The sequence below is a fragment of the Eriocheir sinensis genome, chromosome 12, assembly GCF_024679095.1.
Source record: "Eriocheir sinensis breed Jianghai 21 chromosome 12, ASM2467909v1, whole genome shotgun sequence".
Classification (NCBI taxonomy): Eukaryota; Metazoa; Arthropoda; class Malacostraca; order Decapoda; family Varunidae; genus Eriocheir; species Eriocheir sinensis.
The window spans coordinates 23,507,136-23,523,470 of NC_066520.1; the positions used below are offsets into that span (position 1 = coordinate 23,507,136).

The window sequence follows — 16,335 nt, forward strand, 5'->3', positions numbered from 1 at the left end:
TAAGGCTTTGTTTATGATAAGGGGTTGGTATCACTGACTCCTCCCGGGCCTCCACACGCGGCAACAATCTCAGTGGCAGGAAATATTATGGTTCTGGGCGCAAGGGTTGACGAGATATCCGGTTAGCGCTTTTTTGCCTTTCCTCAGGGCCCCAGTAGACGAAATAAAGGGCATGAATGTTGTGGGGAATATGTAATTGCCTGCAGGTGGCTGACAACTCTGGTTTTGTATACATATTTACACTCAGACGAAAGGAAATAAACAAACTCTCACAAAAAAAGAGTTTACGAGAAGCTATTCGAGTCACAATACCTGATTTACTTGTTCTGAAGGAGAGTTTATTGCCTTGGGTGGCTGGCAACTACTTTTTCATATATTTCCACTTTAAAGAATGCTAATAAACAGAGACATACAAAGATACAGAGGTTTATAAGAGGTCAATAGAGTCCCGTAATTTAATATGTTGTCTCTAGGTGTCCGGGAACTATTTTTGTTTATGTATTTCACGAATGAAAGGATTAACAAGTACAGGAGTTTATGATAGGTGATAAAAGTTCCATTACTTAACCTGCTCTGTTCTGGAGGATGATATATTCGTCTCTAGATGTCCGGGAACTCCTTTTTTTATATATATTTTGCCAATGAAAATACTCACAAAAGTACAGGAGTTTATAATAGGTGATAAAAGCCCCATTACTTAACCCTCCCTGTTCTGAAGGATAATATAATCGTCTCCTGGGAACTCCTTTTTTATATATGTTTTACGAATGAAAAGATTAACAAAAGTACAGGAGTTTATAATAGGTGATAAAAGCCCCATTACTTAATCTATCTATTCTTGAGTATAATTTATTGTTTCTAGATGTCTGGGAACTCCATTTTATGTATATTTTGCGAGTGAAAAGTCTTACAAAAGTACAGGAGTTTGTAATAAGTGATAAAAGCCCCATTACTTAACCCTCCCTGTTCTGAAGGATGAGCAAACGCCTCTGAGCGAAAAGAAACCAGTATTTACGAACGCTAGTACGTGCGCAGACAAGCATTAAGCGATACATAAGAAGCGTGCAAGGGCCACCAGCCACTCGGCCTACATTTGCGAGTCCCCTAGAACCTGTTCCTGGCTTCTTCACCTCTCGATAAATTATACCCAACCCTTATTTTAGACTTTCACTCGCGCTTTCACTTACCTCGACGGCAGAGTTTGTTTCGCGTGTGCTGTATCCCTTTGGTGAACCCCTTTCGGTTTTCCTGTTTTCTTTAAAATCACACTCAGAGCAATCGTGGTGTTGTAAAGGAGGACAGGATGACAGTAGTGTTAGAGGGAAAAGAGGCTCAGTTTGTTTCACGTGTGCTGGACCCTTAGGTGAACCCCTTTCGGTTTTCCTGTTCTTTCTTTAAAATCACACTCAGAGCAATGGAAGTGTTGTAAAGGAGGACAGGATGACAGTGGTGTTAGAGGGAAAAGAGTCTCAGTTTGTTTCACGTGTGCTGTATCCCTTTGGTGAACCCCTTTCGGTGTTCCTGTTCCTGCTTTAAAATCACACTCAGAGCAATCGAGGTGTTGTAAAGGAGGAGAGGAAGACGGTGGTATTAGGGGAAGGAAGAGTCTCAGTTTCTTTCACGTGTGCTGGACCCTTTGTGAGGCCTTTTTGTTTCCTGTTCCTGCTTTAAAATCACACTCAGAGCAATCGAGGTGTTGTAAAGGAGGAGGAGGAACAGTGGTATTAGGGGAAGGAAGAGTCTCAGTTTCTTTCACGTGTGCTGGACCCTTTGGTGAGCCCCTTTTGGTTTTCCTGTTCCTGCTTTAAAATCACACTCAGAGCAATCGAGGTGTTGTAAAGGAGGAGAGGAAGACAGTGGTATTAGGGGAAGGAAGAGTCTCAGTTTCTTTCACGTGTGCTGGACCCTTTGGTGAGCCCCTTTTGGTTTTCCTGTTCCTGCTTTAAAATCACACTCAGAGCAATCGAGGTGTTGTAAAGGAGGAGAGGAAGACAGTGGTGATAGGGAAGGAAGAGTCTCAGTTTCTTTCACGTGTGCTGGACCCTTTGGTGAGCCCTTTTGTTTTCCTGTTCCTGCTTTAAAATCACACTCAGAGCAATCGAGGTGTTGTAAAGGAGGAGAGGAAGACAGTGGTATTAGGGGAAGGAAGAGTCTCAGTTTCTTTCACGTGTGCTGGACCCTTTGGTGAGCCCCTTTTGGTTTTCCTGTTCCTGCTTTAAAATCACCTCAGAGCAATCGAGGTGTTGTAACGGAGGAGAGGAAGACAGTGGTATTAGGGGAAGGAAGAGTCTCAGTTTCTTTCACGTGTGCTGGACCCTTTGGTGAGCCCCTTTTGGTTTTCCTGTTCCTGCTTTAAAATCACACTCAGAGCAATCGAGGTGTTGTAAAGGAGGAGAGGAAGACGGTGGTATTAGGGGAAGGAAGAGTCTCAGTTTGTTTCACGTGTGCTGGACCCTTTGGTAAGCCCCGTTTGGTTTTCCTGTTCTTGCTTTAAAATCACACTCAGAGCATTGGAAGTGTTGTAAAGGAGGACAGGATGACGGTGGTGTTAGAGGGAAAAAGAGTCTCAGTTTGTTTTCCGTGTGCTGGACCCTTTGGTGAACCCCTCGATTTTTTACCAGTGTCTCCTGAACATGACCTTTGTAGCAGTGGAAGTGTTGTAAAGGAGGACAGGATGACAGTGGTGTTAGAGGGAAAAGAGGCTCAGTTTGTTTCACGTGTGCTGGACCCTTAGGTGAACCCCTTGAATTTTTACCAGTGTCTCCTGAACATGACCTTTGTAGCAGTGGAAGTGTTCTAAAGGAGGAGAGGATGACAGTAGTTTTAGAGGGAAAAAGAGTCTCAGTTTGTTTCACGCGTCTTGGACCCTTTGGTGAACCTCTCGATTTTTTACCTGCGTCTCCTTAACATGACCTTTTTAGCAGTGGAAGTGTTGTAAAGGAGGAGAGGATGACAGTGGTATTAGGGGGAGGAAGAGGCTCAATTTGTTTCACGTTTGCTGTACCCTTTGGTGAACCTTTTTATTCTTACCTGTGGCTCGTTAACATCACCTTAAGACCATTGGAACTGTTATAAAGGAGAGGAAGACAGTGGTATTAAGGAGAGGAAGGGAGGCATTGGTACTTGCATTATTTTTTCGTTATTTTGTTTTGTTTTTCGTATGGTTATAATTTTTAGACTACGCTATAATTACTTTGCTGTCATTTTTTTCCTCTGTCTCCTTATATAACCTACATTTATTCACTTATTTGGTAGCGAAAAAATATCATGTTTCGTTACTTTTTCCTCATTATGGCCGTGTCCAATATTTGGTTCCACGCGCTGAGTTAGAATCAGTAACATTGTAACGTTAATTATCCTGTAAAGACGAGGTTTTCAGTCCCCTTCTATATGACTTCCTTTACCTTAGCCAACTTCCTCTTCTCATTACGATTGCATCCTATATTTGACTCCACATACAGGGTCAGAATCGGTGGTAAAGCAACGTTAAATATTTCGCAGAGACAAATTCTTAGTCCCCTATTAATGAGCGCACAAAAGTTAACATACACCCGTCATTTCAAACCCTTATTACGGCCGTGTTCTGCGTCTTCTATCACATGCAACTCTCATATCACACCACCCAGCAGACATCATCGAAGTTTTAAGTCCCCGTTCTGTGTAATCACCGCACACAAGTTTACACAGACCCGTCACTTAGACTTATTTACGAGCATGTTCTGCGCTTGCTAACACACGCAGCTCATATCACACCACATACTCGTACCGCAGAAATCATCGTGGTTTTTATTCTCCTTTCCATATAATTACTGCACACAAGCTCACACACAGCCGTCACTTTAAACCTTTTTACGACCATGTTCCGCGTCTCTTACCTCACGCAAATGGCATCCAATCGCACACCACAAACATTACCACGCTTATAATTTCACACGCTTCGCACGGATTTCACACGCGATGCACTCACACACACACACACACGCACACACACACACACGTGCTCATACTGCCACCCTCACCCCACCCACTTACACATTATCGCACGCAAATAACACTTCCCGTCACACGCTACCAGTCTCACGCATACATTGTACCAAAGAAAGAACGAAGATCACACTCGACTTCTCTTTCTGGGTCACATGATAGCCTTCCACCGCATGTCTGTATGGTGAAGACGGTGAGTCATAGAGTGACGATGCATTTCAAGGTGACAAGGAAGAGCTGCGTCCCCGTTTGTTCCGCAAGAGTGACAAGATAAAGATAATATCCTGTACCGCCCTCCTTTCTGTGTGGTTGTGGCTTCACGAGTGACGGGGAAAGGCTGTGTTAGAGATCTACGTGTGTGACAAGGGCTGAGATGTTATGTGCTATACCGCCCTCCTTTGTGAATGTGGCTGTGGCTTCTTGAGTGACGGGAAAGGCCGTGTTTGGGATCGACGTGTGACAAGGGTTAACCACCGCAAGATAATATGTGCTAGTTCACTTTTCTCTGTGGCCGAGTAAGGCTTCAAGAGTGACGGGAAAGTCTTGTTGGTGAGTGATCTCAGCGTGAGCCCTGCCTGTGTGTGTGTGTGAGTGGGGGCGGGGGGGGGGGGGGGGGGGCGGAAATGTTGTGTGTGCTTGTGTGGGTGGGTGGGTGAGAGGGGGAAGGGGAAGGCAGGCATGTTCGTGTGTGTGTGCGTGTGTGTGTCTGAGTTTACGGTCATCCACTGTCTTGTCACTCATCTCCGTCTCCTCCTTGCACTAACAGACAGACACGTAAAACACAGAATAGTCCATGGGCCAGCTGGCTGACTGGTACCATCTGGAGGTACTAAAAGCCAGTTTAACCACACATCTAGTATCATTTCCCATTGCCAAAAATGCTTGCTGGACATTCCAGCGTTGTAGCTTTTTTGTGTTACAGCGATTTTATGTTTTTGCACTGCGTCATATTGTAAAATTACCAAATTTTCAACGTTTGCGCCTATAAAGTTTGTATTTATTCCAGTTTGAAATTAAAAATTAGAGATATTGCCCATATGTCAATTGCATACTTATTTTGTATCATTTTGTTCTTCAATTAAAGTAAAAACAAAAACACCTTACACATAGAATTATCCTTATCATCAAATCCCCTTAACACAGACACAACAATCACGGATCAAATATGTTACAAAATATCTGTTTGGTGTAAGTGAAAGTAGCTCCTTTATGACAATTGTGTTTAGGACAAACTTGTTAACAGAATATCCAAAGACACTTAGTAGGTATGGCAATATTGTGGTGCAGTGGTAACGTGTTGGAACCCAAACCACAGGTACAGTGAATCGTCGATCAAGGCAGCTGAAAGAACACAAAGAGGGGCAGATAGAGGAATATCGTTCTCACAAATCATTCCTGGCCACAAAATCCGAAACTGGCGCCGCCTACTCGCATGCCCCGAGAGCAAAGCTAAACTGACCAACTTCTTTGCCAGCGATTGGCAAGAGAATCAAGAAAGACGAGACCAACTCCAAGGAAAGGTGATCTTTGTGACCGCTGAGGAAAGATGCTTCAAGATATCACCTGCTGCTGCATCTGAAGTTGATGACCTGAAATGCAGTCATGAAGAAGCAGACACACGTTTGTTGTTACATGCTCACCACGCAGCCGAGTCTGGATACAAGTCAGTCCTGTTGATTGCAGAGGACACAGACGTGATGATCCTCTGTCTAGCCTTCTCCAGAAACATTGATTGCCAAATGCACATGCGATGTGGAACAAAAAACCGCTCAAGACTGATCAGCATCAACAAAATAGCTGCAAGTCTAGGTCATGATGTTTGCAAGGCCTTAGTCGGCCTGCATGCATTCACAGGATGCGTGCGACTCAGTAAGTGCGTTTGCAGGTCAAGGAAAACTCAAAGGATTGAAGCTCATCCAACAGAACCAGAATTTCCAGAAGGCATTTGCTAAACTTGGTGAACATTTGTATGCTGCCCGGACAAACATCAGTTCCGTCAATGAACTTCGCTATCACCTTTGGCGAGCAAAGAAAGGATCGGTAGATTCAGGACAGTTACCACCGTGCGAGGACAGCCTTCGACAGCACTCACTCAGAGCAAACTACCAGAGTGCCCTTTGGCGACGCAGTCTAGTTCCATGTCCGGGTATACCACATCCACAAGATGGCTATGGCTGGTGTGCGCAAGATGGTGGTCAGCTTGAAGTACAATGGATGACAGGCTCTCCTGCACCTCAAGTCATCCTGGAGTTCATCTCGTGTAAGTGTGCAAAAATCTGTCAACTTCCAAAGTGTCAGTGCCTCGCCAGTGGACTCCCATGCACAGAAGAGTGTAAGCTGCAAACCTGTACAAACATGAAAGAAAGTGACATATCCATGGACTCCGATGACGACATGGACGAGGATGGTTCCTCCTGAAAAGAAAATCATAAAGATACATAATTTTGTACATGATACATGAAATAAACAATAATATTAAGTTGCTATCAGTTGTTTTATATTTTCTCGTTTAAGAATTGATATGTTATACATAATGACTAACAACAAGAACAAAATAACAACAACAACAACAACAACAACAACAACAATGCTGAAAATGCAAAACTATATTAGGGAGGTTTGGAGGTCATGGAATTTCGCGGGCACTTTCGACCAATATTATTTACAATGCCTCACAAACTTAATCCAATTTACACAGTATTACATATTTCAAAAAATACTAATGATAAAGCATAATTATAAGTTAAACCCAGCACTTCTATGTTTATGTTGCATGTTCACAACTTGACATCTGAACCTCCCTATTATAGCATAAGGCAATCATGGTTTTCTTATGTTACAAAGCAATATTATTATTATTATTATTATTATTATTATTATAACAAAGTGCACAAACATCTCTAGTGCTCACTATGAGCTCACTAATGATATTAGTAGGTGTTACTATCATGTGGCATCGTTTGCCGAAAAGCAAAAAGCGATCATTTTTAACATAGGGTAGTCCTCTTTGAATGTGAATTTGACATAGTAAGCTACAAGATACAGATGTCCAGCAAGCAGTTTTGGAAAGTAGACATAATAAGCTTTCAGAAAATATCGGTCTTGTTTAGTACCTCTGATTGGTACCAATCCATGAAAAATTGGCCTCTGGCCCATGGACTAGAATAAATCATACGTGTTTACCAGCGTAATGTTCACGAGAGAGAGAGAAAGAGAGAGAGAACCGGAAAAAGAGATAAAACAAACAAAATACATGAAAATAACAGGAAAATTCACCTTCGTCTCTTATTGCAGTGATAGATTGCCTCGTAAAAAGCGGAATATACCATACGTGTTTACCAGCATAGTGTTCAGACGAGAGAAGGACAGAGATAGATACCGGAAAAAGAGATAGAAAACAAAACACAAGTAAATAGCGGTAAATCTCCTCGTGTATATTGCAGGTATCAGCGGAGTTAATGTTTTAGAAAGTTTTTGTTGAGACGCTTAAGCCACGGAGGTTTAGACCCATTATGCACCGCCCCGCTACTGGTAAAGGCTCAAGAATCTCACTTAAGCACAGCACTGGAAGGAGGCGATGACCGAGTAGTGACAGTAGTAGTAGTAGTAGTAGTAGTAATAGTAATGGTAGTAGTAGTAGTAGTAGTAATGATAGTAGTGGTGGTGATGGTAGTAGTAGTAGTAGTAGTAGGTGATAGTTTAAAAATGAGGACAGCATCTCATCTCTCTCCTTACTTTATATAATCACTATTTATAGCTATATTTTGTCCCCTCGTTGCTTATATTACTTTTTTTTTACAGTAGAGGATACAGGAAAACAAAAAAGACAAGTTAATAGTTTAGTAATTTCTCATTCTGTCTCTTAAGGGGCTCGTCTTGGTTTATTTTTATACTAATAGGTTTGTTTTGCTTCCTTGTTGTTTATATCGTTGTTTATTTATAGAAGAGGAAGCCATTTGAAGTGCATATAAAAAGAAAGGTCTGGTTAATGTTTAGTTCTTTCCCCCACTTTGTTTTTTTAAGGGTCATTCTTTCTCTGCCTTTCCTCTTTTTTTTCTGTATAAGTTTAAGTGCGACAAAAAACTCATTAACTTAAGCATGTCTCTTAACTTTCTCTCTCTCTCTCTCTCTCTCTCTCTCTCTCTCTCTCTCTCTCTCTCTCTCTCTCTCTCTTACTTCCACGGGTTATTCTTTATTTAATGTTTCTTTTCATTTTTTGTATAAGTTTAAGTGTGACAAAAAAAACTCATAAGATTAAGCATTTCTCTAAACATTTCTCTCTCCTGTTTTTTTTTCCTCCTTCTCTCATATTTAATTTACACAGTCTCTCTCGCTCTTCCTCTTTTTTTTCCTCCTCTTTCTCTCTCTGTCTCCCACGCCTTATTTGCACATTCCTGTTTTTCGTGGTTCTTTTAAATATTTTCCCTTCGTGATGAACAGCTTTGGCCTCCGATTAGCTTTGGTGAGGGAGATAAATAGATAGAAATTGTGGAGAGAGAGAGAGAGAGAGAGAGAGAGAGAGAGAGAGAGAGAGAGAGAGAGAGAGAGAAGAAGGAAAGAAAGAAACTGATCTAACAAACAAAAGAAAGAAAGAAAGAAGAATAAAGAGGAAATGTAATAAAAACGTGGAGACAACAGAGGGAAAGGAAAGAAAGAAAGAAGAAAAGAAAGAAAAGGAAACGAAGAAAAGACGAAACGGAAGGAAGAGAAATTAAGAGGAAATTATAAAACGCAGAGAAAACAGAGAGACGAAAGAAAGAAAGAAAGAAATGGAAGGAAAAAGAAAGAAAGGAAAAAGGAAAGGAAAGGAAACGAAGAAAAGAAGAAAAGGAAGGAAGAGAAATTAAGAGGAAATAATAAAACGTAGAGAAAACAGAGAGATGAAAGAAAGAAAGAAAGAAATGGAAGGAAAATGAAAGAAAAAAAGAAAGATTAAAGTACCCCCCTAACTCACTCACCCCGTTTTCTTTTTCCTTGCATACATATACATCACCTCCATTCCTGCCTACATTTTATTTTTTTAGCATACATACTCACTGCCCAAACGCCTGCCTTCATTTGCATCTTAATCCTCTTCCTAAGACTTGCCGCTAACGGGTTGTAGATGCGTTAGTGGCGTGTGGCATGAAAGCTCCATTAACATTAACATAAGTCGCTTTACATATACATTGAGTTAACTTTTGACACCCATTTTCGCTACTTTTTCCTGACCCAGATAAGTAAGGGGAACTGTACTAGAATTTACTTTGTTAACATACTCCCCCTTCTAAAAAGCTCCATTAACATTTACATTAACATTAAGTCGATTTGCATACACATTGAGTTAACTTTTGACACCCGTTTTCGCTACTTTTTCCTGACCCAGACACATAAGGGAAACTGTATTAGAGTTTCCCTTATAAATATACCCCCTCTCTCCTGAAGGTTCCATTAACATAAGTCGCTTAACATACACATTGAATTAACTTTTGACACTCGTTTTCGCTACTTTTTCCTGACCCAGACACATAAGGGAAACTGTAGCAGAATTTCCCTTACTAACATACTCTCTCGCTCTCTTTGTTTCTCTTTTGATTAGGTTTTTGGAGTCCACTTAAGTTCCTACACATATTTTTTTGATTAATTGTAACACCCGTTTTCATTACTTTTCCTCGTCTCTCTCTCTCTCTCTCTCTCTCTCTCTCTCTCTCTCTCTCTCTCTCTCTCTCTCTCTCTCTCTCTCTCTCTCTCTCATAATTAGGTTTTTAGGGATAACTATGCTAATGGCTGGTTCCTTTACACCCAAAACACTCCATATGGCACGTATTCACACAATTATTATACCACCTGTCCACCCCCCTTGGCCGTTTCCTCGCACCTGGGTCTGTTCTAATTACCTGCTGACCCTCATATAAGTTAAGCTGTTCTAATTAGTCCCTAGGTTACGTTTTCTTTTATACTCTTTCTCCTCGGTAATGTATCTTAGCTTCTCTTTTCTCTCCCTTATCAGGAACTTATTTTTGCCTGCCATAATTTGCCTCAAGAGGTTATGTTTTCTTTTATACTTATCTTATACTTACTTTTATAATTAGTCTGCCTTCTTTATAATTATTATGTACTTACTTTTGTACTTAGTCTGCATTCTTTCGTCACAAGTGGTTATATTCTCTCTCTCTCTCTCTCTCTCTCTCTCTCTCTCTCTCTCTCTCTCTCTCTCTCTCTCTCTCTCTCTCTCTCTCTCTCTCTCTCTCTCTCTCTCTCTCTCTCTCTCTCTCTCTCTCTCTCTCTCTCTCACCAGGAACTTAACCTGCCATCCTTCGTTACAAGAGATTATGTTCTTCTATTCCTCTCTCTATTCTCAGCAACTTAACTTAACCTGCCTCAATTCCTTACCAGATAATATTCAACCTTTCTTTCGCTGCTAAGCTACCTAACTTAGCCTACCATCCTTCGCCACCAGAGCTAACATTTCCTTTCTGTCTTTCTCTCTCCTCAGCAGCGGAATCTATGCACGGCGCTGGGCGGGAGGTGCTCGAGGGGCCTACAGGGGTGTGCTGATGGGCAGAAGCCGCTTCCGACCCTCTTATGCGGACAATATGGAGGGCAGTGCTGTACCCGTGGAGCGCTGGGTAAGCCACGTGTTATGTTCTTACTGTGTGTGTGTGTGTGTGTGGGTGTGTGGGTGTGGGAAGGAAGGGGAGGGGAGGAAGGGAAGATATATTGTGATGTATGCAAATGAATGCGTGTGGTGTGTGTGTGTGTGTGGGTGTGTGTGTGTGTGTGTGTGTGTGTGTGTGTGTGTGTGTGTGTGTGTGTGTGTGTGTGTTCTCTTTTATCCATAAAAGTCTGTGCCGGAGAAGATGAACAATCACCTAACTCTTCCTTCTCCTGACATCTGTATAGAGAGAGAGAGAGAGAGAGAGAGAGAGAGAGAGAGAGAGAGAGAGAGAGAGAGAGAGAGAGAGAGAGAGAGAGAGAGAGAATAATTTAAAATAAAACTAGAACACATCCCCCCTCATCATCCATGGAATTTATCGGACAGGTATCCATCTATAGACTCCGTGACCTCATCCTGTCGACCGAGCTCTCACTCACTTCACCTCAGCCGACCCTCAACGCCAAAAACTTAAAAGATTTCTGGTATAGTTTCCTCAATTTTCTTAACCACTCGATGAACACAAAACACTTCACCTCAGTCTGCCACTATATTCTTCCCTCAGGACCAAAAACTCATGAAACTTCTCGTATGGTTTCCTCAATTTTCTTAACCACTCTATGAACACAAAACACTTCACCTCAGTCTGCCACTTTATTCTTCCCTCAGGACAAAAAACTCATGAAATTTCTGGTATAGTATCCTCAATTTTCTTACGTACTCCATAAGCCCAAAGTACTACACAAGAAATGATAAGTGTTCTGCGTTTTATCCCACCTTCCACACAAGCCGGTTTAGTTTGCATGTTACTGAGTTTGCTTTTCCTTAGCCTCGGTTGTCTTGTGACTGACGTGTTTCCCCAGTCGAATAGTTCCTAATGAGACAGAGGTTGGTATTTTCAGACACTTCCACCCCTCATATCAGCTATATCCAAAAGCCGAAAAGGACCTCAATCGCGTTCCAGTGAGTGTTTTTGTAGGTTCACGGCACAAAAGAATGGTCAAACTACCAGAAGGGTCATACAACTACTTCTGGAAATGTCAAAAACTCATATGAAAGCCTAGTCAGTTATGTGTGCCTGGACACCGAAATGCTTAAGAATATTATGACCCAGAATGTGAGATCAGAATATTTCTCGTCTCGTTAATATCTTTGTTTAGGGTTAAATATAAGTAGAAACTCGTGAAGATCAACCGGCCGCTTCAATAAATAATAAAAAGCCGCTCCCTGCTGGCATACATCCATTAGGCCTCACTCTAAAAGGACCTGGAACCTGATATCATTATTTTTTCCCTCATACTAATCAGCCGCCTCGACCAGCCTGATTGACCACGCCACCAGGAGAACACAGAGCTCGTTGCGCTAATTGGTTCGTCAAAGGAACACCGACGAAGATGTTCTAGTTGATAAAGACATCGATTATCGTTCTCAGTGAATATTTTTAAACGATACTTCCAAGCGAAAAAAAAAGTTCTCGCTCTTGCTCCTCTTCTTCGTCTTCAGCCTTTCCTTCAGCCACTTCGTAACCAACACCACCAGTATATATCCTTCTTAGCCTCCTCTTCCTCCTGTTCCTCACTCTCCTTCTCGATACCTCCTAGTGTAAAAAAAAAATCCTCCTCTTGTTCCTCATCCTCGTCTTCCACCTTTCTTTCCCTCAGCCACTTCGTAACCAACACCACCAGTATATTTCCTTCTTAGCCTCCTCTTCCTCCTGTTCCTCACTCTCCTTCTCGATACCTCCTAGTGTAAAAAAAAAAATCCTCCTCTTCTTCCTCATCCTAATCTTCCATCTTTCCTTCCCTCAGCCACTTCATAACCAACACCACCATTTCCTTCTCAGTCTCCTCTTCCTTATGTTCCTCACTCTCCTCCTTCTCTTCCTCAGAAGAGTTCATCGATAACTTCCGGAAGCCCGTGAAGAGGTTGCCCTTGCCGAGCCCCGCGCGCCACGCCTGCCCTAAGACCCCGAGGAAGTGCAAGAGGCGAGGGGGAAGCTGCATGTCCCGCACCACCCCCTGCGAGACCTTTGCCAACCCCAAGTTCTGCTCTGGCGGCTCCTGCACCTGCTGTTATGGCGGTATGTTGCCTCTCTGTTCTTGATTTGTTATTTTGGAACTCATATAGACAGAGGGAGAGATAGACACCTAGAGCTGTATTGTTAAACGTAACGGCGCCTCAGTTCGCCTGTTTGGAAAGCCTCTCCTATATATAGAATTTGCTGGGATTTTCATGGACTGTTTTATGACCCTAGTGATAGTTCAACCCGACTTCTAAACCTTGAACGGAATAACCACCCTCGGAAACCTTGTTAATCTTCTCTGTGGCCTTGGGAAACAGTAATAAAGGGAGCTCGGTACGTTAAATAACATGGACCTCACACATGTCTCCTTATCCCCCAAACAGACCACGAGAAGTGCACCAGCACGCCAGCCTGCAGCGGCGGCTTCTGCTTCAGGGGCAGCAAGTCGGTGTGTCGCGGCGGCAAGGTGCTCCCGTCTGGGTGTCGGGGCCAACGCTGCTCCTGTTGCCTGCCGCGCGGCTCTCACGGCTTGGCCAGCGGGACTTCAGGTAAGCCAAAACGCTAGTGGAGAGATATTACAAGTAGGTTTTGTTGTATTCTAGTTTATCAAGGTAAGCTCAAACCACTATGATGTCGCTCTCCCCAAGCCTTCACCGACCACCTTCCGACGACCACAGAATATCGGAACGCTCACTCTGTCCGTCTGCTGAAGGTGTTGCCGCAGCCACCTGGGCCTTGGGTGGTTTGTCCGCGTCAGGCAAACTCACTACATCCTAACAGATGGGTGAGACCAGGAAATGGAAACCCTAGACCTGGAGATGTAATCTTAGACAGGGATACTTTCAACCAGCGCGAAAAGTTGAAAATAAAATAGGCCAAAGAAGGTATGAGATTAAAATTCAAGGCAGGCGAAAGGACTCAAAGCTTTTCCAGTTCTATAAAAAAAAAAACAGAAACCGGAGATATAATCAGGCCATTCAGAGCAGCGGACGGGAGCCAGTCCGTAACAAAGCCTCTAGCATAGTTTCTAGTGAGTACTTCCTGTCGTTCATTGCCTCACCCGCCCCCAGGTCGCTGCACCTGCGGCCAGAGCAACGATAAGCGCATCGTGGGAGGCCAGATGGTGACGCCGCCCTTCAAGTACCCGTGGCTGGTTGGTCTCCTCGCGCAAAACTACAGAAGCAAGTTCTACTGCGGCGGCACGATCATCAGCCCCCAGTTCGTGCTCACCGCCGGCCACTGCCTCTACAGCCAGCGTACCGGGAAGCTCTTCAGCCCCAACGAAATCAAAGTGAGGGTGGGGGACTATGACCAGTCCTCGCACTGGGACGACGTGAAGGGCGTGACCCGACTGGTGGACGTCAAGGAGCTCATCCCACACGACATGTTCCTGGTGTTCCGCGCCTACCACGACATCGGCCTCATACGCCTGGCCACGGAGCTCGACCTCGTCTCCCACTCACAGGTCCGGGCGGCGTGTTTACCTCAGAACCACTTCCCCACGTACGAAGGGGCACTGGGCACGGCGTACGGCTGGGGCGTGCTGCAGGAGGGCCACGAGTATCAGCCGGACATCGCGCAGGAGGTGACCATGCCAGTCCTGGGCCCCGACTGCAAGGGTAAGAAGTTCGGGGACGTGACCTTCACCTCGTACATGCTTTGCGCCGGCGTGGAGGACGGCGGCAAGGACACGTGTCTCGGGGACTCCGGAGGACCCTTGACGGTGATCGACGACGAGCGACACGTGATCGTCGGCGTCACCTCCTTCGGAACAGGGTGTGCGCGGCCTGGCTCTCCCGGCGTTTACACCCGCGTCACGGCCTACCTCTCCTGGATCATGAGCCATGTTCAAGACGCCTGCCTCAGGACATGAAGGTGACGCAGGAGTAAGATCATTCACCCGACCTCTGAAAGCAGTATTACCTTATGACGTGCGTAGCCTGGGTGTGATAGTCCTTTGTGATAACCGTACTGTTGAGCTTCTGCACCGAACACACACTCGTGCACACTCAGGGGAAGAGGAAATGTGTTCGGCCGAGCACAGAGAAGGTCTTTCACAGAAGCACATCAAAAGGAGTCCAGAAACACCACAGTAGTTACCTCCATACAGTTATATCCATTCAGTGACAGGTTAGCCATAAAAGACAGATGTAAAGTCACCCTCACAGTATTACTTCAGAAAACAGTGCAGGGAAAGGAATCATAATAGCCACATCACTTGAATACTAAAGACTTGCATTTACTTGAGGATTTACGCATGGAAATTATGATATATTTTTCACGTTCTAGAATTTCAAACGTCTTAAAAAATTTCAAACATTCCCTTCATTTAAGACAACCAAAAATTCATCCCTTTCTCTTCTGGTCAAGTGCGGCGGTGGATCGGTCCTGCCGGGGTTCGAACCGAGGTCTCTAGCGGATGACTGTGATAAATGAGCAGGAAGAAATAGCCGTGAATACCTCCTGAGTGTGTGTGTGTGTGTGTGTGTGTGTGTGTGTGTGTGTGTGTGTGTGTGTGTGTGTGTGTGTGTGTGTGTGTGTGTGTGTGTATGTAAGTAGTAGTATTCGCTCTTTGTTACTACGTGTTGTTATTGTTGTTGCTGTTGTTGTTGTTGTTGTTGTTGTCGTTGTTAATTGTTAGTTGTAGTTGTCGTGCATGTTATCGTTTGTTTGTTAGTTTGTTCGTTATTACTTACGTGTTACCGGTTTCGTTCGTGTTACAAATCACAATGTCCGTATTTTTATATTTCTACCTTATTTATTTATTTATCCATCTATTTATATATTTATTATTATCAGTATATCATTTTTTCTTAATATTATCACCATTGTATCTTCTCTCGCTCTTCATTCAGCATTCCATAATTATAATAGTAGTAAAAAAATAACCTTACGAAATGACCAGAAGAAACATTTGTCGCAAAACTATTCACTCATTCATCTCCCCGTCTCGATAGTTTGTACTCTACCTTAAATACAGTGTTCCAAAAGCTCCCCTAACCAGACTTTCCCTCCCTTTACTGGCGAGAGAGACAGACAGACATACACACAAACAGGCAAAAAGACATATACAAATAGACATACAAGACAGACAGACAGACATACGCAGACAGGCAGACAAAACAGAGAGACAGGGGTTAAGAGAAACTAGAATGAGAGATTTAGAGAGACAGACAGACAGACGGACATACAGACACACAGACAGACAGACACACATACCAATAGACAGACATATATAGACACACAAACAGGCAAAAAGACATATACAAATAGACATACAAGACAGACAGACAGACATACGCAGACAGGCAGACAAAACAGAGAGACAAGGGTTAAGAACATAAGAACATAAGAACATAAGAACGCAGGAGTCTGCAAGAGGCCGGTAGGCCTGTTGTTTTTTTAAAGAGACAGATAGACAGACAGACAGACAGACAGACAGACAGACAGACAAATGGTAAAAGAAACAAATGTAGAGAGAGCATGAAACAGGAAGGGAGAAAAAGATAAAAAAAAAAAAGGTCACCCACCATGCCAAAGTAGATTTATGGCATTCACCAACCCGGTGTGAGGCTCAATGTGTCTGTATGTGTGTGTGTGTGTGTGTGTGTGTGTGTGTGTGTGTGTTTACAGGTGTTCTTCCAAAGGGGTCACTTGTGGTTGGCGTTTCTTTTTTTTTTATCTTGAGTTTGTA

At 43.5% G+C, this 16,335-nt stretch overlaps 1 protein-coding gene across 3 annotated transcripts in view; it reads left to right on the top strand.

The window, feature by feature from the left end:
• LOC126997657 (tryptase-2-like) overlaps nt 1-15,971 on the top strand; it is a 200,513-nt gene extending 184,542 nt beyond the window's left edge. For 2 of the 3 annotated variants that reach the window (XM_050858882.1, XM_050858879.1), the window contains exons 2-5: nt 10,460-10,592; nt 12,507-12,698; nt 13,025-13,189; nt 13,712-15,970. In XM_050858882.1, coding sequence (XP_050714839.1) covers nt 10,460-10,592; nt 12,507-12,698; nt 13,025-13,189; nt 13,712-14,514 — 1,293 coding nt within the window. In that variant the 3' untranslated portion in view covers nt 14,515-15,970. Of the gene's footprint in view, nt 1-10,459; nt 10,593-12,506; nt 12,699-13,024; nt 13,190-13,711 lie in introns of all 3 variants that reach the window. The other variant, XM_050858880.1, reaches the window with a different exon arrangement.
• The last annotated feature ends 364 nt before the right edge of the window (nt 15,972-16,335 follow it).